At 38.6% G+C, this 24,189-nt stretch overlaps 1 protein-coding gene across 4 annotated transcripts; it reads right to left on the minus strand.

The window, feature by feature from the left end:
• Window positions 1–5,420: 5,420 nt before the first annotated feature.
• tbc1d10aa (TBC1 domain family, member 10Aa) lies at window positions 5,421–24,093 on the minus strand. 4 transcript variants are annotated; one of them, XM_056246588.1, is made up of 10 exons: window positions 23,742–24,093; window positions 16,842–16,941; window positions 14,730–14,837; window positions 14,363–14,469; window positions 13,638–13,752; window positions 13,474–13,539; window positions 9,228–9,417; window positions 8,990–9,144; window positions 6,539–7,575; window positions 5,423–6,499 (listed from the first exon to the last, which is right to left on the minus strand). In XM_056246588.1, exons 1-10 carry the CDS (start codon window positions 23,924–23,926, stop codon window positions 6,184–6,186), a joined length of 2,379 nt encoding a protein of 792 aa, XP_056102563.1. In that variant the 5' UTR covers window positions 23,927–24,093; the 3' UTR covers window positions 5,423–6,183. The 4 variants fall into 4 exon arrangements, with proteins under 4 accessions (XP_056102564.1, XP_056102563.1, XP_056102562.1 ...); XM_056246587.1 differs by having other exon boundaries at window positions 5,423–6,508; XM_056246589.1 differs by lacking the exon at window positions 23,742–24,093 and adding an exon at window positions 16,370–16,406 and having other exon boundaries at window positions 5,421–7,575.
• Between the last annotated feature and the right edge of the window lie 96 nt (window positions 24,094–24,189).

Here is a 24,189-nt window from a genome sequence, read left to right on the forward strand (position 1 = left end):
AGAAATGAATTACATTTGAAAATATATTCATACATAAAACTGTTATTTTAAATAGTAATAATATTTCACAATATTAGTCATTTTACAGCATTTTTGAACTAGTAAATGCAGCCTTGATGAGCATATAGACTCACTGTCATGAACTGCACGTGGAACAAGGACAGAGGTGATCCAAATGCAGGCTTTATTGAGAGGACAATCCAGAAACAGGTACGAGAGAACAGGCAGAGGTCAAAACCAGGTAAGCAGTCCAGATCAGCAAACATATAATGCAAGGAGGAGGCAAACGGGAAGACCAGAAACAGGCAGGGAGTCCAGGAACCGTGAAACTAGGAAACACTAAGGAACTAGGAAACACTAAGGAACTAGGAAAACGCTTAGGATGCAGTGAGACACATACAATACTGAGCCCCGAACAAAGGGAAACCTCAGGCTTAAATCAAGGACGCTAAATCTAAAACAGGTGCAACAAATAAACCAAAATCAGTCCAGGGTGAAACATAATGGAAACAATAAACTAGGAAGGAGTGCCCTCCAGAGGCTCAAGCGGGCACTCCAGCCGCAGATCGTCACATAACCCCCCCTCTAAGGAGCGGCTTCCAGACGCTCCTAAGAGCTCCGGAGGGAGGTCGACGGGAGATGGGATGGAGGGCCAGGCCCGTGGAGAGGCAGGGGGCCAGGCCCATGGAGAGACCTGGGGCCTGGAGACCAGAGCAGGGCAAGAGACCACGGGGAGGCACGCTCCGCAAGTAGCCAGGGCGGAGCATGCTTGGCAGGAAGACAGGCTGGAGCATAAGTGACAGGAGAACAGGACAGAGTACACATAACACAGGACCAGGGCAGAGTAGGGGACCAAGACGTGGGGAGCACAGGGCTGGACAGGACCAGTGACATGGTAAGCTCAGGCGAAGGTGGTTGTGCAAAGGTCCATGTAGGCACCACCTCCATGACCCTCTCAGGTGTAGGTGGTAGTGCAAGGGTCCACGTAGATGCCACCTCCATGGCCCTCTTAGGGTACCTATTGCCCCCCCCCCAAAAAGTTCTTGGGGAAATTTAAAGCTAAAGCCTCCGGGCTGGAAACCGCTACTGGAAAAGGCTCCCGAAGCTTGAGAGGCGCAGGTAAGGCGAGGCGCAGAGGCGGGACCGGAAAGGCGAGGCGCAGAGGCGGGGCCGGCAGGGCGAGGCGCAGAGGTGGGGCCGGCAGGGCGAGGCGCAGAGGCGGGGCCGGCAGGGCGAGGCGCAGAGGCGGGGCCGGCAGGGCGAGGAGTCTGGGAACACCCACCGGAGCCTGGCGAACCAAATGAGTCCTCCTTCTCCTCCTGCGACGGCGAGTCACTGGGCTTGATACACTGACTTGACTCACTCATTTGGCTCGACTCATTTGATTCACTCGACTTGGTACTAGATTCACTTGACACGGCACTAGATTCACTTGACTCGGGACTTGACTCACTTGACTCGGGACTTGACTCACTTGAATCGGCGGCACTTGACTCACTTGAATCGGCGGCACTTGACTCACTTGATTCGGCGGCACTTGACTCACTTGATTCGGCGGTACTTGACTCACTTGATTCGGCAGTACTTGACTCGGCACTTGACTCACTTGACTCGGCACTTGACTCACTTGATTCAGCTGGCACGCGCTCAGACTCAGTAGAAAACTCTTGAGGCAGGAATATAACGGAGCTTACGTGAAGTGTTAGAACGTCGGGATTCACATGTTGCGTGGATACGGCGGACCCTTTACGAAGCGCTGGTTCAACTGGGCTTTCATGTAGCGCAAACTCGGCGGAGCACGTGTGATGCACTGGTTCACCGGGAGACAATTGATGCGTGGATTCAGTGGGTACCTTGTAAAGTGGCGAATCGTCGGGTCCTTTGTGAAGCAAAAGTTTCAAAAAATCCACAGTAAAAGCCGAACCGCTCATGGAAAGGGCCAGGTCAATATATTGGGTTAGAGTCCAGCTTGAACACGGAAATGGTATAGCAGAGCCGAGCGGTTCAGACAGTCCTCCCCGAAAGAACATCATCAAACAGAAATCATTCAAGTAGGACTGACGAGAGAGCTTCAAAAAATCTGTCACAAAAACCTTGAGAGGACGTTCTCCTTGACGGAGGCTTACGATCTGCGCTGTGGGATCCATATCGAGGTCCGTGTTCCTCTCAGCCGCTGGATCAGTTGTGGCTCAGTATTCTGTCATGAACTGCACGTGGAACAAGGACAGAGGTGATCCAAATGCAGGCTTTATTGAGAGGACAATCCAGAAACAGGTACGAGAGAACAGGCAGAGGTCAAAACCAGGTAAGCAGTCCAGATCAGCAAACATATAATGCAAGGAGGAGGCAAACGGGAAGACCAGAAACAGGCAGGGAGTCCAGGAACCGTGAAACTAGGAAACACTAAGGAACTAGGAAACACTAAGGAACTAGGAAAACGCTTAGGATGCAGTGAGACACATACAATACTGAGCCCCGAACAAAGGGAAACCTCAGGCTTAAATCAAGGACGCTAAATCTAAAACAGGTGCAACAAATAAACCAAAATCAGTCCAGGGTGAAACATAATGGAAACAATAAACTAGGAAGGAGTGCCCTCCAGAGGCTCAAGCGGGCACTCCAGCCGCAGATCGTCACACTCACAAACATAAATTCATACTAACCCAAATCTTTTAAACACTTCCGTCACTAACCCTTTCAAAAGATACACCGTTGTACCTAAAGAGTGGATATTTACACATTAAAGGTAATACCAAAAGTATACATAAATTGGTACCTGGTACATTTTAGAACCTTTTTTAACGGTACTGTCCTAATTAGGGTTGCAAAGGGGCAGAAAATTTACTGTAAATTTCCGGAAAATTTCCATGGGAAGTTAAGCTGGGTAATTTTGGAAATATTCCATATTAGAAACTTTCCATGGGAATAATGGGAATTTAGGGGAACTAACTGGGAATTCATTGTAATGTAATCGATCATTGTATCATATCCAAGCATAAATATAAACAGAAGTCATAAGAAAACATCCATGCAAAATGTTTTCAACAGATATTTCAACAGATTTATTTGTAAGTAGAACAGAACAAGTTTTAATTATTTAAAATACTTACTTTCATGTATTTCGGGAGAAACTGATGAATTCACGCGCTGTAATAACTTAAATCCAACAGACAGGAATCTCTGAACTGCGGCCCAAACACGGCGCCCATCTCACGTTACAGATCAAGATAACTTATAAAGGTTTTTTAAACTACAAAACAAACTCACTTACACATATTTGAGAATCGGAATAGAAGATAGTTTATGACATGGTAAGCAAGTTTGTTAATATTTAGATCTAAATCTGTCATACAGCGCTATTTTGGCTGTGGTGAATCACGTGCCAAGCATGACACGTCACCATGGAAACCATAAATAGTAAGGCTAGCTAAACAACTGGAATGATCTTGTAAACATATTGCAGGAGGCAGAGAAAAACAGCCACATGAGGTAGCTAGCATCTGCCTTATGTGGTAAATAAAGTTATGCTAGCTTATTTAGAATCTAACTTATCAGCATTGCTACTAGATGAATACATTTGTATGTGATATTTGCAATTTAAACATTTAATAAATATATTTCCCCATAATATCATCAAAACTTACTTCACTTTGTTTAGTCCACAGGCTCAAATGTGGGCCTTCAATAGTCTTGTGCTTTGGGCTTTTGTACTGGTGATGGAGGCATGCACAGTGGCAGTAGGGGGTGTGGTCTCAATAGCCATGCAGTAAGCAGTGTTCTATGTGCATGTGATTGAGGAATGGCATGGATATTCAAGTGTATTTGAATGGCGTCTGTATGTTTTAGTCAAGATTATGCTAAAATATACTTTCCTCAACTATATTTAAGTTCCCTATGAAGAGCCAACCCTCAACTTTGAAAATTCCCACTTTATTCCCGTAAATTCCCTTAAATTTCCATTAATTCCCATGGAAAGTTTCCATCTTTGAAAATTCCCAGAAGTTTGGAACCCTAGTCCTAATTACAGCTTTTGACCCTTTTTTGTGTATAAACTGTCGAGTGAGCGATATTTTATACACATTCCCAAAAACATTTAGCATTTTTATCTGCTAAATTTGAGGAAGGTTTGTGGAAGAAGCCGACATGGCTGAGATCTCTCCGTATTTCCACTACATCGCTCAGATTATTGCTTTACTCAAGCTCAACACAAACAGAAGTAAAAAAAAAAAAAAAAAGCTATAATAATATCTTATCTGAATAATAGAAGTGGCAGAAATAGGAGACGTGTTTTTGCACAGAGCTTATACTCGTGCCAGTGAATATGATGGTCAGCAATAAAGCAGCAGTTTTTTTTGTAAAGCTACAGTTGGCAGTTGTCACTGGTAATTTGTGACCAGAGACATGGGTTTTAGACCTCCAACAGAAGAAAAAAAAGAAAGAAAGGCGCTCTCTAATTTGCTACTTTGCACAGGCCATCGCAGATGACCCAAAGCATTAAGGTTTCGGTTTACAGCGGCCTCTTTGATGGCTTTCCTTACGGTAATTGAAGCGCAGCAGTGACAGAAAACAGACACGTCCTGTGACCCAGTGGGAAACGGCGCCTTCGTCCAGCACATCAAATAAATGGTCTTATTAGAAGTGCTTTTATTTGTACAAAATCTACATAGAGTTGACAGTCAGTTGTTGAGGATGATTAAATATTAGACACACAAATCAAAGCTTTTGTCAGAGTAATTAAGAAAAAAAAAAAAAACAGTGCTCCCATCAGTTCAGAGAAAATTTTATAAGATGAAGCCGAAACAGAATAGTGAATATTTCAGCTATTATTAAAATGTAACGTAAATAAAAATGACTCCCTATAACATTTAATCATGTCAAAAAAAAACAAAAAAAAACAGCACGTTTTAGCTGTTTTGTAACATACTTCTCTTCACATATGATGATTGTACAAGCATCTATGAATCTAAATAAACTCCCAATGTAACAGGTTGACATCGCTGAGCAAATGCAATGAATCACGTGTAAGGAATGTGCGCCATCTGGTGGCTTGAGATGGAGTAGGCTTCACGAAATATGAAATAGGTCTTCAGTTTCTCTCATATTAGCAACAAAATAGATACATCAGATGTGTTAAAGAGACAATCAAAAATAATTTCAACATCACATCTACTACATTTGTGATAGCAATTTTAACAAACAAGAAATCTGGATTTTTCCTTTTGGTGTTTTATTAAATGTCACAAGAAACAATTCAAAATGTATTTATTTTTTGTTCTTTTAAATGATGAAAAGATACTCAGATACTCAACAAATGAGCAAAACTTGTTACAGGGGCAATAACCTAAAAGGGACAACTTTATACTTGATTTACCCCAAAATAGTACATATTACTACTCTATTGTGTACTAATACACACCTTTTAGGGGTAGATAAGGTACAAAAGTGTCCCATTTAAAAGTACACGCGCTCTCGTGCCCCTAAAGGTACAATTTTTGCACATTTTGTTTCTGAAAAGTGAAGTTTAAGGATATTACAACTTAAATTGCTTTTTATTTATGTTTTCAGTACATTTGTATGCAGCCACTGTGGTAACAGACATGATGTTGAAACAAGAAATGCTCCATTGCTCTTAATATTATGTGTTGCACATGTTAAAATGGTTAAGTGATGCTGAAAAAGAATACAAACTCTTATAATAGTGGTCAAAAGAGTGGTTATAAATGTAAAACTGTTAGATGGCCGAATCACACATTTTTATCATATCTTGCAATATGACCTTATATTGTTAAGCAGCGAATAACACAAAAACAAGCCAAACATATTTGATTATAAAGTCTGTTCTGCTTATGATTGAGGAATAATGGAAGAACTAATATCCAGATCTTTTTGCACTTTTAATACAAAGGCTGTGGAGTCCGTTTATGGACCAGCACGGGAAAAATAAGGAGGTCATGTGCACGGTGACACCGAAATGTCTTTAGGTCATTTGATCCTTCTTGTCGTTAAGCTTGATATAGTCCTGAAGTCAAGATACTGACGGCAAAGATTTTTCGAACTGTATTGATCGCCTCCAAAACATCAAAATACAATCACAGTTTTTTCCTCCCATGTTGCCCTGATGCATAAAGCGGCTGCTGGTTCCCAATACTGCATTCAATTTCTCCCTGAACGTTGAGGTGAGAGCTACAGGTACGTGTCCTCTGAACCCACGCTCTCAAATGAGTGACGTAAACCAGGAACTGTGGGAGCAGCGACCGAGTCTCCGTTCACAGGTGCGTCGTCTGGAAGAAGCGGAGTGGAGTCTGTAGTGGGTGGAGGATCTTTAAGGTGGGCTGAGTTGTTGGTGTTGCTTGAGTTTTTAGGGATAGGAAGGGGTTCAGCTGTGATTTCCGGGTTGGAGGAGTGAGGGAGCTCGGTGGGGTGTGTGGGATTGGGGTCCGGTGAGGTTTGGGGAGATGGCGGGGTGCGAGAAAGACTTGGAGATGGATTTGGGGTTGGGATGGTTGGGATGACAGAGAGAGATGGATTTGGGGTTGGAATGACAGAGAGAGATGGATTTGGGATGACAGAGAGAGATGGATTTGGGGTTGGGATGGTTGGGATGACAGAGAGGGATGGATTTGGGGTTGGGATGGTTGGGATGACAGAGAGAGAGGGATTTGGGGTTGGGATGGTTGGGATGACAGAGAGGGATGGATTTGGGGTTGGGATGGTTGGGATGACAGAGAGAGAGGGATTTGGGGTTGGGATGGTTGGGATGACAGCGAGAGAGGGATTTGGGGTTGGGATGGTTGGGATGACAGCGAGAGATGGATTTGGGGTTGGGATGGTTGGGATGACAGAGAGAGATGAATTTGGGGTTGGCATGGTTGGGATGACAGCGAGAGATGGATTTGGGGTTGGGATGGTTGGGATGACAGAGAGAGATGAATTTGGGGTTGGGATGACAGAGAGAGATGGATTTGGGGTTGGGATGGTTGGGATGACAGCGAGAGATGGATTTGGGGTTGGGATGGTTGGGATGACAGAGAGAGATGAATTTGGGGTTGGGATGACAGAGAGAGATGGATTTGGGGTTGGGATGGTTGGGATGACAGAGAGTGATGGATTTGGGGTTGGGATGACAGAGAGTGATGGATTTGGGACAGAGGCTGGTGGATCAGAGCAAGGTACTGTCTTCTCAGGTGTAGTGAGGAGGGATTGCTGTAGTGATGGAGGAGGACGGTTGGACGGTTTGTCTTGTGCTTTATCTTTAAGAGGGTTTGATCTGGGGTCTGTTGGTAAGGCATACGGATTGGGGACGTCCAATGGAATGAGGGCTTTTCGGATAGTGCTTCTTTTCCTGATGCGAGCGAAATCGGATTTAGTGTCTGATTGCAGGGGATACTGAACGACGATTGTGGGGTTCTGACGGAGGTCTTGGCGGGAGTGTGGCTCGGCAGACATGATGGCCTGAGCGCCGTGCATTCTGGGAGGGGACTTGTAGCTGAGTTCGCCGTGGGTTTTCCGCCAGCGCTTGAGCTGCATGCGGTGCTCTCGTTCAACATCCCGAGCGGATATAGGCAGCTCTAACACCTGCATGTGCAGAAGAGAAGATTCACTATCATCATAGTATAGTCTTGTTGTTTTGAACTCAAACACCAATGTCATGTTCATAAAAGTTCCTACCAATAAAACCTGTTTATTATCAGTTATTAATTGATTATCTGGTAAAAAAAAAAAGAAAAAAAGAAAAAAAAAAGAAATGGTGCCATCTGTTGAATCTTTAAAGATTAGCACCCAAAAAGTTGCTTTCAACTCTTAACAGCAGCTTTCACAGGCAAGTAACTCAGTTAATGCAATGTTCATATTAATAACATTATGTAATTAAGACATTAAGACAAAGCAAGATTTGACGTATTTGATGAGTTTAATTTAAAACCACACAGTTCGCTTTGATTCTTTGTTGCCTATTTGTAATGTCAATTTCTTGACCCGAAAATTCTGAGATTATGACAATAAAATATCCAGTCAGGTTTTTTGGGTACAAAATCCACCTAAGCAAAACTCACGAGTGTATGAATAGTTGATTGTTTGGTGAACAAGTGAGCTTCAGATTTATAAAACCTAAACCTTTAGTTTAACATGAAATGCAAAGTTGATTTTCGATCTAAAATTATTATAGACTACTGTTTAAAAATCTGGGGTCTGTAAGACTTTTTTTGTTTTATTCATTAATTCATATTTTTATTGTGCTAGAATGCATTAAAATTGTCCAAAAGTGAGAGTAAATACATTTATATTATTGTAAATAAATGTTCATCATAGAATCCTGAAAAACATGTATTGCGGATTCCACAAAAATAAATGTAAACATTGACAATATAATAATAAATGTTTCTTGAAGAATGATTTCTGAAGGATCATATGACACTGAAGACTAGAATAATGGCTGCTGAAAATTAATCTGTCATCACAGGAATAAGTTACATTTGAAAATATATTAAAATAGAAAACAATTTTACCATTTTAAAATGCAAACATATTTAACAATATTACTGCTTTTACTGTATTTATGATGAAATGAATAAGCCCTAAAATTTCAAATGAGTGAATATTGATAGTATAGGATTACAAATATTTGTATTTTTTTGTTGTAGTTTTATTGTACCTATTATTTAGTTAAAAGCAAGACCAAAGCAGGCACATCACCGGCAAAATTATTCTCAGGGTTGGGTACTCGACAAAATAAATAGTAAAAAACAGAAAAAAGTTGGCACACCAAAGCTCCAAAATATGCAAATAATTGAATAGTGGACACAGGTTACTTTATGCTTGAAATGTAACCCGTGTGTTAAATATTGGTTCTACATATCAAGTATCATACACGTAAGTCTAAAAATAATTGGTATATATTTCACTTATTTAATAAAAATTAAAATCAATTTCGATCATATCTACTCAAAACCCGAATGCAGTAAAACGGCGTGAGAGTGTGTGTGTTTGCTACCTGATGGACGAGAAAGCCCTCCTGCATGTATTGCGGCTCCAGGGCTCGAAGAAGCTCCATAGTCTCATACTGACCAGGACAAGCCTTCAGTTTCTCACGAGATCCCAGCATGCATTTCAGCAACACAAGCCCAACACGGAACATTATCTTCACTCCTTTTGAAAGGACAAAAGAAAAACACAGTCAGGGAGATGATGACAAGCCTGCCTGTGTGGTAATATGTGTAAGTGAATCTGACCGTCACACAGGAACATGTCCCACACTCTGAGCACAGACGACCAGGGTAGAGTTCTGGAAAATGCACACATGTACCACTCCGTCATGTAGAGGATGGGCTCTATCTTGTGTTTCTCAAGGTGCCGATACGCCGGAGGACTCACACGCTTTAATAGCGCATTTAAGATTAGTCCATCCAACTGTATGGCCTCCTACAACACAAACAACAGAATTAAGACGGTGGAGGTTTTATCGTTGACTTGAAAGTAACAGTGCAATTTTTTTAAATTATACAATTCATTGATCTGTCAGGCAGTTATTTACAGCAGCAATTCTACATTTACATGCTTAAGGCGATAATAGATTATATTTAAATTAGTTTTTCCCTTTGGAAACCACAGATATCTCATTTACTACTCTGCTCAAATGTGTTGTAAGCAGCACAAGAGTAAAGAACAAAAGAAGTTTTGTGTAGTGTTTTTACTGGCATCGATGGCACATTTTGTCTCAAAAACATGACTCAATGTTTGCAGATTGAAAACAAGGAACTTTAGATATGAATGCTATGAATAGAATGCAAACTATAAACCTGAGACTGTGTGAGGAAAACAGATAAGGTTTCGATTACCTAAAACTATGAAGTTCATAATACTTAGTCTTCATCCACAATGCTCTTCACTGAAATGTTCTGGTAAATGGTTGTAAAATGTAGGCACTTCATAATGTGCAATTGCCATTAGATCTTCTATCATACAAGCAACAGATAACTTTTAAACACAATGCTGGGTAGATCTCACAAGTAAAGTCACATTTATTTATATAGTGCTTTAAACAATACAGATGGTTTCAAAGCTGCCTTATATTAATAATTGTGAAATAACTGGATAATAACTGTGAAAGGGTTAGTTCACCTAAAAATGAAAATTCTGGCATCATTTACTCACCCGCATGTCGTTCCAAACCTGTAAGACTTCCATTCATCTTTGGAACACAAATGAAGATATTTTTTTTATGTAATCTGAGAGATTTCTGTCCCTCCATTTACAGTCCACGCAACTGACACTTTGATGCTTCAAAAAGTTCATAAAGAGATTGCAAAACTAATTCATATGAATTGAGCGGTTTTATATGCGCGGTCGCATGATGAACAGATTGAATTTAGGCTTTTAAAATCACATATAAACATTCATCAACTCACACATCAGTAAATGGAAGCTCACGCATGCCCGCTTGACATGCGAGAACCAATGAGGTTCATTCTCATGTTACGCAGCACATTTGAGCTTCAGCAAGAACCAATGAGGTTCATTCTCATGTTACGCAGCACATTTGAGCTTCAGCAAGAACCAATGAGGTTCATTCTCATGTTACGCAGCACATTTGAGCTTCAGCAAGAACCAATGAGGTTTGTTCTTGCACATCATGCAGGTTCGGTTAAGCTTCTGTTTATGTTCGCTGATCAATGTTTATATGTGAATAAAAGCCTAAATTCAATCATATAAAGTGTTCTCGTGTCTTAAGAAAATTTAGACTAAACCACTCACTACGGATTAAACTATGGATTCGTTTTACAATCTCTTTATTAACTTTTTGATGCGTCAAAGTATCAGTTGCATAGGCTGTCAATGGAGGGACGGAAAGCTCTCAGATTTCAGTAAAAATATCTTCATTTGTGTTTCGAAGATGAATGAAGTCTTACGGATTCGGAATGACATGAGGGTAGACATGTGCCGGTATTCGGTAATGCGATAAATCACGGTAATGAATATGCACGATATTGTTATCGCGGGGACTTCAAAATACCGTGAAAAATAATAGATCCAAATTTAGATTTTTAGAACGCGCATTCTTATTTTCCATCAACCGCTTAAAAAAAACACTGCGTATATGCTGTGCAAAACACGTGCGCACTCTGATGTAAACAATCCCCACATATATAAGCACTGTGTGCATGCGGCGCACTCTAGTCTAATGTAAAGAATCCTCACATGGAGAAGAAGCATGGCGGAAGGAGGAATGCTGCCGACGATCTATCCCCCTTCTAAAAGCAGGGCTGCCAACTCTCACACATTCAGCATGAGACTCAGCATGAGACACTTTTCACACGCTCTCACGCCACACATTCATTTTCTCACGCAGAGAAAAATCACAGAGCAAAGAGGACACAAGACATAGCAGGTTACTTTTGATATGAAAAAAAATCAGTTCTCAGGTTCTGTCCATTTTATTACGAAATTCAGACAATAAATACCGTTTTGGCGCTTGTAAATGTGACGTGACAGATCGCTGTAGCGCCTCAGTTCAAGTAAACCGATCATCTGTTACTTTTTATTTAAAGATACAGTACAACTTACCGAAAGGTATATGCCTCATACATAATATCGATCAATCGGTGTTTTTCAACCACGGAAAGAGGTCAATAAAACTGCAGGAGAACAATTGTCACAGAACGTTACATCTACCTCAGGAAAGCCATTTAATGACTTAATGTTAGTTGACTGGAAAAAATAGCTATAGAGAGGAGTATTTTGCTAAATATGTGCACTATATTACATATTTATTATATTTTTTAAATATAATAATGAAAACCACATTATATTTAATTTCTCTCTGTATGTTGACAGCATTATGTGAGATATATTTTTTCTTGAGAAAAATTAACATGCAAGCTATCTACTGTAGCCTACCTAATATTTATCCAAATGAGTCAATATTGAATCAAGATTGAAATCAAATCCAAGAATTGAAATCGTGAAAATTGTGTTAAGCAATATTACAAACAGTAGCCTACCAGTCATTGTACCATGTAAACATTGTCAAAACATTTGTGAACTAAACTGAATTTTATTAAGTTTAGTGACAACATGTTACAACCACAATTACACATTGTGATGAAAGTTTTTTTTGTTTTGTTTTTTTACTCCCAATCCATCCGTTTCTCTTGTGCAGTTAAAATATCGTGATAATACCATATACCGTGATGAAAGCTCAATAAATTAATCGCAGCATGAAAATTTGATACCGGCACATGCCTACATGAGGGTAAGTAAATAATGAAATTTTCATTTTTGGGTAAACTATCCCTTTAATGTTGTAAAATTGATCAAATATTAAATAAATTAGATTCCATGCTCTACAAAAGATAAGTGTCATTATTCAGCTCAATTTAATGCTGTTTCAATTTAGTTCGATGGCTGTGTCAATGTTGAAACATCAATTTGGAAAAAAAGTTCAATTAGGCTATACGTAGCTCTACAAAAAAACAATAGTTTTTCCTGCATTGAAAATATTTTGGTGGCCGTCAAAATGAATCGTTGTCCTGCCAAACTAATCATTTAATGTGACAAAACCTGCCGTAAAACTGTATTTAAGCGCACGATTAAATCCGATTGATAGTGATAGTGATAATCATAGCAATGGACAGAAAAAACAATTCTGATACTGTATGTCAAATGATCTGTGCATTGAGTTAAATTTACAGATTTTTAAATATAAAATAGTTCTAAGCACTTTGTTTTATGATCTGTCCATTGTTGGGGAAAGTTACTTTTAAAAGTAATGTTTAAATGATTGTGTTATTCCTTAAAAAAAAGTAACTAATTACGTTACTTAGTTAATTTTATGGATAGTAATGTGTTGCGTTACTTTTTCTAATCTGGGCTGGGCTTGCTTGTTTTTAATAACAAAAACGAATAAAAGTTGTATTTTTGGCAAATGTAAAGTCCCTTCCACACCAAAAGTGAAATGAATAATCCTCAGGCTGAATGAAATGCAAAATCAGCTCAAACAATCCTTTCAGCTGTGCTGCTATTCTCAATTGTAGAAGAATAGTAATGCAATTTAAAAGTAATGCGTTACTTTAGTAGTTACTTAGAAAAGTAATCTGATTACATAACTCGCGTAACGTGTTATGTATTACTCCCAACGCTGGTCTTGACAGTGATTATTTTTTATTTCATGGATAAATAGAAAAAGTTAATATTACAACCTGTCTTTGGATTTATTTTGGATTTATTGTCAGAACTGGGCTCGCAGTTCACATGGGTAGGGTACTTTGTACTGAGTGTGTGGATGACCGTGTTCGTCCGCCACCACTGAAGACCATTTTAACCCAGAAAAAACCCTGAATAGTGTAATTATTCAGCTCAAGCCAGTTCATACAATTCAGTATGTAAGTGTTGTTGCAAAAAAGCACTTCTTGTCTCCCCTTTATGGATTAGATTTGATTAGTAATATTTATTTCTTAAATAGCAAGTAACAGGTCTTACCAGGCCTGCACTGTAGTATCCAGGGAGGTACTTCTCACAAATCTGAACCAGACCCCAAAATGCATCCTGAATACACACAATAAACAAACATGATTTGTCATTTCAATCATTACTTAAGTATTACTGATTGTAATAAGAATGTGCACACAAATGATCATTTTTACCTCAGCAGGCATGTGCATCAGAAGCACCGCTGCTATAGGAGCCTGAGCCTGACAGTAACCCTCATCCGGTCTGTACAGGGTGTAAGCCTTCAACACCCGGAACAGGTCCTGCTGCCTGCTCAACAACACACAAACACAAGCACAGTGGAACTGGTGTACTTTGCAAAAACAGATATAACCTGTACTGTTTCCGTAAATAGTATTTAAAATATATATATATATATGCACAACTGTTTAAAAGCTTGATGTTGGTCAATTAATTTTTTTTCTATATGAATATATTTTAAAATTGTATTTATTCATGTGAAGACAAAAGCTGAGTTTTTAGCATTATTACTCCAGTCTTCAGTGTCACATGATCCTTCAGAAATCATTCTAATATGCTGATTTGATGCTCAAGAAAAAAAAATCTTCTTATCACGTTTGAAAACAATTGTGCTGCTTATTGTTTTCGTGTAAACAGTAATACATTATTGAAATTTCAAAAGAACAGTATTTATTTAAAATTGCATTTTATTTACATTATAAAAGCCTTAACTGTTACTTTTGACCAATGTAATACATTTGCTAAATAGAAGTATTAATTCCTTAAAACTATATAAAATATAATAAATTTAAATAAATAAATACACACACACACACACACATATATCTGTTTATGTGTGTGTGTGTGTGTGTGTGTAATATATAATAAAAAAAATGAATAGAAAATTATGAAGACTAACCCATGACCTCCTCGGGACACAAACATCTCATGGAAGGGAAACTGTCTGTGTAGATCTCTCTCGATCACATCAATCCACTTAGGGTCTCCATCCATGCTATCCAACTCCTACTCAACAACGACACAATCCAGAAGTTCATCTCACAGTTATAAACAGTAAGACAGATCCTATTGTTTCTTGTCCAGCAACCTATATTCTTGTGATTTTTTAAGCACAAGAAATGCATGGGTTTAACACATCTATATATCTTAGTAAGGTTGCAGCTCCCAGGTTGAGAAGCTCTACAGTAAGAAATGCATAATGACACATCTAATGTAACCACTACATATCAACTGTAATCAAGTATGTGTAGACCTGACTGACTCACATTGAACTTCCCGACGTTTTGCTCTCTTTTCACTTTTCCACCTGACAGGTACAGCCAGGCCCTGCCTCGCAATGACGGTGGGATTCCTTTCTGACATCGCAGTCGCACCTGCGGGTGACAGAGGTCTGAACGTCACACCCTGACGCAGTAATATTCAGATAAGCAGGGACCAGCATGCATTCACAGTGATTACACACTGCAATCTAGATGACATTTTAAATGGTTAACACAAATATGTCACTATCCCTTCAACACAGAAGCCACTGGACAAATCTTTGTGATTATAAAAACAGCCCAGTCTCCTTGCATCAAGAAACAGCAATAATAAAATATGTATGTAGTAGGGATGGGAATCATAAGGCATTTACCCATGCTGGCACTGTTTCTACTTGATTCAGGTTTCCTAAAGATTCTTGTCGAACAACACTGGCTGCACTTTAAGTTTTGTAGTAACATGCAATTAGAGGCCAATCCAACCGAACAATGTACTGTCTGTTTATTGTCTTTGTATTCTTTCTAGGGATGCACCGGTGTTTAAATTCTAGCCATACTTAATTCTAGCCAAATTCATACTTTTACATAACATGCCTTTTCTCTCAAATATTTATGTTCCAAAACTGGTGTTTAACTGAATACTCACAAAGAGAAGCATTTTGATCATTTTGTTTGTATTTGACCATTTAAGCACAGAGGATTTAGTAAAATTGGAATTAATAAAATTATGCAAGCACTATTTAACCGGAGCGAATTAGAAGAGTGAGTGAGATGAGGCTGGTCTGCATTACTTCGCCGGCAGTTAAAAATTGTTTAAATCTTTTAAGAGACAATAACTTTATTTGCTGTGTACTTTGTAAAAGGTCTGCAAAGTTTAAAAGATCATTCACAAACAGCTTTATTACACACTTGCATGAAAGGAAAAATTCCAAAAAGCATAATGGGGCACTTTAAGCATCACAACATAAGATTTTCTAAAGATTGCATTTAACAGTGTTATTTAATTATTAACATTTAAAAGAATAACTTCAAGTAAGCATTAGATAACAGCAAAAGTAATGTTAATGTAAAAATAGGAAAAATGAGCATGCACAATGAATTACCCATTATCAGCAGATACCTATAAATTAAAAAAAAAATCCCTAATACTGGCCTCTAATACAGTAACCATAACTATAGATATACCTTGCATCCCTTTTTAGATTTTAAAAATAACAGTGTTACTAAATAATAAAATTCTTTTTAGAATAGTGTGAACTTATGATGAACATACAGTAGCTGCCTATATAAATTAAATAATATAGTAATGTCTATTTTTCCATAATCTAGTGAATTTAAATCATTTTAAATGCTTTGAAATGAAAAACTACTGTAAGAGTATATCAAATTTAATTATTTTAATCTGGGATGTGAATGGTCAAAACTCAACAGGTAACGTTATTCTTGATTCGCCATGAAAATGTCATGAAATTCATCTAGTTTCAGTAAGAACTGTTTCCAATTCCCAACCCTAGAATTGTGTCTCTTTGTTTTCAATCTCTGTGTGACACAAAGACGAGCACACACAGTAATACAGGCATGCAAACATAAAAGGGCAACAAAGACTGTTAAGACGGCCTCTGGCAAAACTCTTCCGTCGTCTTTACCTGAAGACGCCTCGCTCCCAGTGAAAGCTTTATAAAGCTTAAGAGAAAAACAGAGGTGAACACTTAGACTAATAGATAAACACATCACTGAAGACCATTTAAGGAAAGCTGGCGATATAAGGCTTGTCCAGACAGGGCCTCTTTGAAACGATTGTGTCATGGTGTCATTCTGCTGAGGTTTTTAATTAATCCATACAGCAGTGGAACTGTCTGAGCAAGTCAAAATGGGGAAACACGAGAAGAAAGGGAATAAAAGAGAAGATAACAGTGATCATTTAAAGCCCTAAGCCCTGATACATGGAGATGATTTCCTCATATTTTCACAGTTTGGTGTACCTTCTCTTTTACTTTCTAGTGCGTACATGTAACGCACTGGAAAACATCTGACATCATTGATCTGTTCCTGGGAACATGCCGTGAAAATGAACACAACTGACTGAAGAATCTAGTGAATGTCGATGGCAGCTCCTACCTTCTTGAACCTTTTACTGATCCATCTGTCCCAGTGGTTCAGCATATCCAGCCATTTGACTTCCCTGTGCCTTAACACTTCCAAAGGCACTTCTTGAGCCCTGTGTGAGTGCGTTTGAGAGAGAGAGAGAAAGAAAGAAAGAATAAGAACCCCAAATTAGTTTATCAAAGAAAATGCCCCATGCTATTGGTTCTCATAACCCATCACATCACAACATCAAGTTTGAATATGCAAATGAGATGTGAATGAATACAAATTACTTCTACTTTTGTCCTATTATGGGCATTCACTATGATTGTATGGAAAATAGTGGCCTAAACATTCTGCTTAACTTCTCTTTTTGTGTTCCACAAAAGAAAGAAATGAAGTCATAAGGGTTTGGAATGAAATGAGGGGAGTAAATAATGACAGAATGTTTATTTTTTGGTGAACTATTCATTTAATCTATAAAAACATACTAGGCTACATCTGAAAGAGTGCGCATCTCACAGCAAAAACTGTGCAACAACTAAACCAATGACCAAAATAGCTTCTTGAACTTCAACAAAACCTCAAACATGTGTCACTCGTCACATTTACTTCCTTCATATAAATACTACTATATCATTTAAAAAAAGAAGGGGTTTTTTTCCAGATTACAACCACCTTACTATACCTTACCACATATTTGATATGGTATACTTTACTGTAACCAATAAAAATGTATGCACAACCCAAAATGTAAACAATGCAAGGAAGGACATCATGTTATCTAATATAAGCTTCAATATGAGTTCCTCATTCACACACCTGCATTTTATGATGAGACACAATGAGGGAGGCCGGCATTACAAATTGTGAAATGTTTTTATGCACTACCATTCAAATGTTTGGGGTCAGTAAGATTTTTTGATCAAATTAAAACCATCATTCAGCAAAGATGCATTAAATTGATCAAAAGTGACAGAAAAGACATTTGTAATGTTACAAAAGATTTCCATTCCAGTTCTTTTGAACTTTCTTTTTATCAAAGAATCCTGAAAAGAATTAAGCAGCACAACTGTTTTCAACATTGATAATAAGAAGAAATGTTTCTTGAGCAGCAAATCAGAATGATTTTTGAGGGATCATGTGACACTGAAGTAATGATGCTGAAAATTCAGCTTTGATCACAGGAATAAATAATATTTTAAAATAGATTCAAATAGAAAATAGTTATTAATATTAATAATTTAACAATATTCCAGTTTTTTTATCAAATAAATGCAGCCTTGGTGAGCATTAGAGACTTTCAAAAAGTTTTGACCACAAATTTATGAACAAGAAAAACAAGTGGTGGAAACAAGCTTATATCAGAAATGTAAGTACAGAATTAACCTGAAACAATTTCACGACTTATCTAAGCAGTTAAATAGCCATTTAGTAGATGACTAGACACTTTTATCCTGACTATTTTCAGGGAGATTCTTCCTGGGTTCAACCTGTGGTAAACTATTTTTCTTAAGGCTACAATGGTGATGGAAGAGGCCTGTAATATTTGCACCTGTGTTTTCCCCCCCGAGTCAAATTTAAACCATTTAGCTTGTGGCCTAGATATTTAAATATCAGTTTGGCAGCACACCAACCACCAGCTAGCTTCCCCTTTACTTAGACACTTATCTTTACCACTAGAAATTTGATTCGAAAGCAATGTTTCTTTCAATATTGTTCCTATTGAGCTACAACTTAGGTATTACTTCCTTTTCATTTTCAAGAGCAATTCTGGCCAAAAATGGAGGAACCAAGAACAGATTCCATGAGTTATGTTTGGGGCCGGTCTCTCTCCGGTAGCTGGCAGAGAGGGGTGTAACCTCAGGGCACCAGAACTCCCATAAACCACAGGAAACGGAAAGCGGCTGTACACTCAGTACAGAGGGACAACTATCACTTACTCATCTATTCCATTCTCTTTAACAATTCACAATGAATAGACCAGCCTGCCCTGCCGCCGTCTCAGGCTACTGTTTAAAACCGTTAATTCTTAATAATGATGTGGTGGTGGTGACGATCCCAAATCCAGGCGGCTCTGTAAATGACATCAGAATGTGTTGTCCTCTGTAGACTGCAGAGTCTTTAAGAAAGACACTAACCTGAGGCAGATGTCTCGTTGATAAAAGACAGGAAGCTTTAACAAGACTGCAACTGGCTGCAGAGCAAGTGAGGATGAAACGCCCTGATTTAAACCACATCAATGAAAACTAACAAAAAACTGTTGATGCCCACTTCCAATGAAAAGAAAGTAGACAGTTTCTTACATCCGTCTAAACTGGTTCAACGAGTTGCACAAAACAAATTCACTAAATCTACAAAAACATTGTTTAATCATGATGAGTTGAAAATACATGAGTTGTTTTGATTTTGTTTGCTTAAGTTTGGCCAGCCGCCAACCTCCAATTTATATTTTTTTTTTAAAGAGAGGGATTGTGGTGCTTAGCAAAAAGGATACCGATGTAGGAATGTATTGAATGAGTGAAATTTTAACAGTTCAATGACTAATTTTGAGTGAACATTTTACTTGGCTGACGTAAACAGTTACAAGACCTGAGCTATGTATACACAGTACCGGTCAAAAGTTTGGAAACATTACTAATTTTTAATGTGTTTGAAATAAGTCTCTTATGCCCATCAAGCCAGCATTTATTTGATCAATAATACAGAAAAAAAAAACAGTAATATAGTGAAATATTATTACAATTTCAAATAATGGTTTACTATTTTAATATACTTTAATAAAATATAATTTATTTCTGTGATGTTAAAGGGGCTATGTGTAGGTTTTTACTTAAAAAAATCTTTAAGATAGAGTCTTCATTTGTACATTTATGAGCCAACCATAATGTAATAGAAAGAATGACACCTTGACTGTCCACCACGGTTGCCTCTATCAGCCTGTAGGCTCAATTGTGTGTGGAGGAGTCGGGTCTGAGTTGGTGCGAAAATTCACAAAATGTCATTCACAGACGTCATGCGCGTTCTCGTCTACTTGGGCTTACATCTGTACGGCAGCTATTAGTAAGCAGTGGCAATCGTTAGCAGTAACCTTAGTCTAGTGCGGCCAACGAGCGTGCGAGCGTGTGCTCCGAGAACGAGCATGAGACTGGCAGCAGTTTCTCTAACGGCCACTGGTGTCAGTAACGGTTAGAAATTTCAGAACTTCCGCAATGCTCCTTTAAAGTTGAATTTTCAGCATCATTACTCTTTTCGTAGTGGATCAGACACCTGTGAGATCAAAGGCGGATATCGGGATTCACGCTCGTGCACGGTGTTGCTAATAAACTGGATGTAATTTAAGTTCTGTTGCTTTTATATGAAAATAATTATAATGAATAGAGCCCGACCGATATATCGGCGAGCCGATATTATCGGCCGATATTAGGCATTTTCATAACTATCGGTATCGGCATTTATAATGGCCGATAAATGAATATTAAAAAAAAAATGCGGCGTGCGATGATTCATGTAAGGGTGGCGCTGCCAATAAAGCACCTAAAAGCTGTCACAATGAACTGGCAAAAGCAATGACATGAATACATCAAATATAGCAAGGAGACATTTTAATTGTTTATTAATAACAAGTGTTTTCAGTCATTGTGGGCTGCAAAGATGAAGTTGAGGATGCGGACTCGCGATCTTTGAACGCACCAGAGAGAAATGTACATTTCAGAAGGATTACATAAGCAGAGAGCAGTTTGTCTTTCGTTTTGATTTGTTCTGTTTAAAAGTAGACATTTCAATAGATATATTTCTCAGGTCTATACGCTGAGTTTAGGTTCATTTATGAGACGAGTTGCAGTTCACTCGCCGCGTTTCGAGATTATCTATTGTCTGTTATATTTACTTCTTATTTATTAAATCCAGGCATTTGGTTGATGAAACATTGATTAAAATTAAGATATAATTAATACAAAACGAAATTGACTTTAATGAAAGGCTTTGTGCTTTCTGTTCGAGGTAGGCCTATGTGAAAGTTTTAAAGCGCTTTAGTGCCGCTTTCGGAGCTTGTCACGTCCGTTTTTTCCTCATAAATGCGAACACGAAAAATAAAAATAAAATGAATATTATATGTTCTGTTGAGAGCCAACCCTTTTTCATCCAGTGGGTAGTAGACTATTACTTTTGATTTGCGCAGTGTAATTCACTGAATTGATTTCTCTGCTGCCAGCCTCTGTCACTTATGGCGCTTTTCCATTACCAGTACCAGCTCGACTCGACTCGACTCGCCTTGGCTCGCCTCGACTCGGCTCGCTTTTCGCTCCGTTTTCCATTGCAGAAAGTACCGCCACAAATAGTACCCGGTCGTCATAGCGACGCATTTCGTTCCCCCATCAAGCTCTCGCCGGATCCTCTCTTCGGCAACCAAACAAAGGAATGTCTGCACCTCCTCGTTTGACCACGGCGTATTCTTCCGAGTTGCCATAATAATAGTAGTAAGTTTAGTAACTATCTCTGGCCAAACTATTTAGAAATGGCGGGGTTATTCTGGATACTCCATCTGGCGCGTGCAATGATGACGCAGATTCTCTGTGACCAATCAGCAGTCGGCATTGTTTTCACGTCACATTTTAGTATCGGCTTAGCTCGCCTCAGCTCGCTTAGAACCTCGCCGGAGGTGGTACGAAAAAAAGTACCCGAAAGCAGGTACAGGTACAACTTTTACACAGTGGAAAACCAAACAAAGGCGAGTCGAGTCGAGTCGAGCCGAGGCGAGCTGGTACTGTGTAGTGGAAAAGCGCCAATATTGTGTGAGCTTGTGACTATTGCAAGCACGCAGCTGAGAAATCCTAATTATATTGTCTGCTATATTTAGCCTACTTCTTATTTATTAAATCCAGGCACTTAATTTATTAAACATTGATTAAAATGCGTGGCGCGAGCGACAATTCTCCGACAGTAAACGGATGGCCCATTCTGCTCTGTAACGGGTGCTTTTCCGCGTCTCGGGTAAACAGCTGTTGCGACTCACGCGAGCAATAACGGCCGCGTCCGGTGTGTAGACACAGTGTTAAAGCTAATTCCGCCTATAACGCTACGTTACAACATCAAGCAATATTCCAATAATTTATATAATTATAACACTTTATATAGGGCCATTTTGCATTAAGAGTAGCCTAGTTTCACGTTTAGTAGGTACATTTTGCTTACTACTTATTTAAAATAGTATAAAAGTCTGTACATTATGTAATTATAAACGTTTTCATTATGATATTATACATTTTACTTTAGTAAAAAGATCTGAGTTCTTCCTCCTCTGGTAGAGATTAGAGGAATTAAGACTAAAAATAGAAGATAATGTCAGTGACACTTTTGATAGGCTATATTTATTGATACAAGTTGTTTTATATAACGTGACTAAATTAAAAGACAAAGTCGTCAGTGAAGATTATGCAACAGTATTTAGAATATAATATAATATAACATGCAATGCAATGCAAACTAGTTTGGTTACAGCACAAATGTATCATTCTCATTCTATCATTCCCCCTGCCTCCATTACATATCACTCAAGTGTTTGATCACCACATTTGAGTGATCATTGCAAAACGTTTATATATTTATTCTGTTTAAATACTGTGTATTCTATATACAGTACCCATCAAACGTTTGTACACACCAATAGGAAAGTGTGTCCAAACTTTTGACTGGTACTGTACTATAATACACCTAAATAATATTGCTACTGTACACAGATAAATAATATCGGCCGATATATCGGTAAAGTACTCACACATAATTTATATTTAATTTTGATCAGTGCAGTCGGTGGGGAGCAACTGCGCCGGACTGCAGAATACTACACATCCGCCTTGCGGTCGCGAGAGTTTTTTGACATACGTCAGCATGACATCAGAGCCAATCGGACCGCACTCGGACACATTTCTAACCGGCATGCATCTCGCGGTGATCACCGGTGATCGGTTCTGCAACAGAGGGAGTGGCTGAGAACGATGACGTTGAGGTGTGCTAGTTTGAGTTGTAGACATACGTCACGAGTCACGACCAAACGTTAACGATTGGTTATGGCAGATCCAGAGTGACTCTGGGCAGATCCAACAGTTTTAAACTTTAACAGAGTACCCGCCTTCAAGGAAGTTAACGCTTATCAATGGAGAGTGGCCATGGCCAGACTCTCTGTACAATTGAAATGTGTACGAGAGTCTGGTAGGACCAGGCTAACTTTTTTCAGGATTCATTGATGAATAAAGAGTTTAAAAAAAGAACAGCATTTATTCAAAATAGAAATCTTTTCTAACAACATACCTCTTTACTATCACTGTTGTGTTTAATCAATTTAACACATCCTTGATGAATAAAAGTATTAATTTCTTGCAAAAAAAGAAAGAAAACAATACTGACCCCAAACATAACCCCAAATAAATGCTGTTCTTTTTTTTATCTTATTTTTTACTTTTTATTCATTAAAGAATCCTGAAAAAGTATCACAGGTTATATAGTATCTTAGACTCAAAATACTTATATTATTTTAACATTTAAAAAATCTTAATCATTATTATTATTATTATTATTAATTTAAATGGTTTCATTAACAGTCACCACCTGCTACCAGAAATCAAATATACTATAAAATGTATAAGGCATGCTCTTTATTTTTCCTACCTTCATTGGGTTACACAATTATTAATAAACACACACACACACACACACACGGCAATTAGGTTAAGCAACGGTAATTCATTCACACAGATTCCTTTGTTTTGAATTCTTCGGTTAAACTGTGTCAAGAATGTAAACTACGGTAAGTTACATTACTTTCCTACTACTCCACACACCCATTGAAGTCCAAGCATGCTTAATCACGTGACTTTGCCTTACCCAGATCAACCAACACAAACAGGATTTGATGAGATCCACTAAACCACTTACGATTCGGTTGAATACTTCTGGGCTCCTCCGATGAATCCATACTTGTCAGTTTGTCTTGAGCTCGTGAATCCGTTGATTTCAGAGTCCGACCCGAAAGAGCTCTCCTCGTCAAACTGACTGCCCAGAGTCATCACACTCATAGTATCATCAGACGACACACGTCCATTCTCCAGCTGAGCCATCATGATCCTCTACAAACACACCCCGCTGAGAAGTTCACTTACAGGACATCACCTGACCCCATCTGTAAGTTAGGCATCCCAGGAGAAAACGTCGAATTAATTTAATGTGACGCTTCACCTTTAACTGATTCTAAATCAGGCCAATCAAAACTACACAGACCCAACACGACTTTTGTTAACTTTAACTTTATTTCCCGCGTTTTATATGTAAGTTTGATGTTGTGCGTCTATTAAAGCTACAACGCCTTCTAAACGGATTATTGTGC

This window comes from Rhinichthys klamathensis, unplaced genomic scaffold (assembly GCF_029890125.1).
Source record: "Rhinichthys klamathensis goyatoka isolate OS25496 unplaced genomic scaffold, OSU_Roscu_1.1 h1tg000040l_1, whole genome shotgun sequence".
Taxonomy (NCBI): domain Eukaryota; kingdom Metazoa; phylum Chordata; class Actinopteri; order Cypriniformes; family Leuciscidae; genus Rhinichthys; species Rhinichthys klamathensis.

Excerpts from the sequence above, each read along its gene's own strand:
- tbc1d10aa (XM_056246586.1), bottom strand. The coding sequence starts at position 23,926 with ATGATGGCTCAGCTGGAGAATGGACGTGTGTCGTCTGATGATACTATG. Across the intron at positions 14,838-16,841 it reads TCAGTAAAAGGTTCAAGAAG|GTGCGACTGCGATGTCAGAA; the intron begins GTAGGAGCTGCC and ends TGTCACCCGCAG. Across the intron at positions 13,753-14,362 it reads GTGTCCCGAGGAGGTCATGG|GCAGCAGGACCTGTTCCGGG; the intron begins GTTAGTCTTCAT and ends GTTGTTGAGCAG.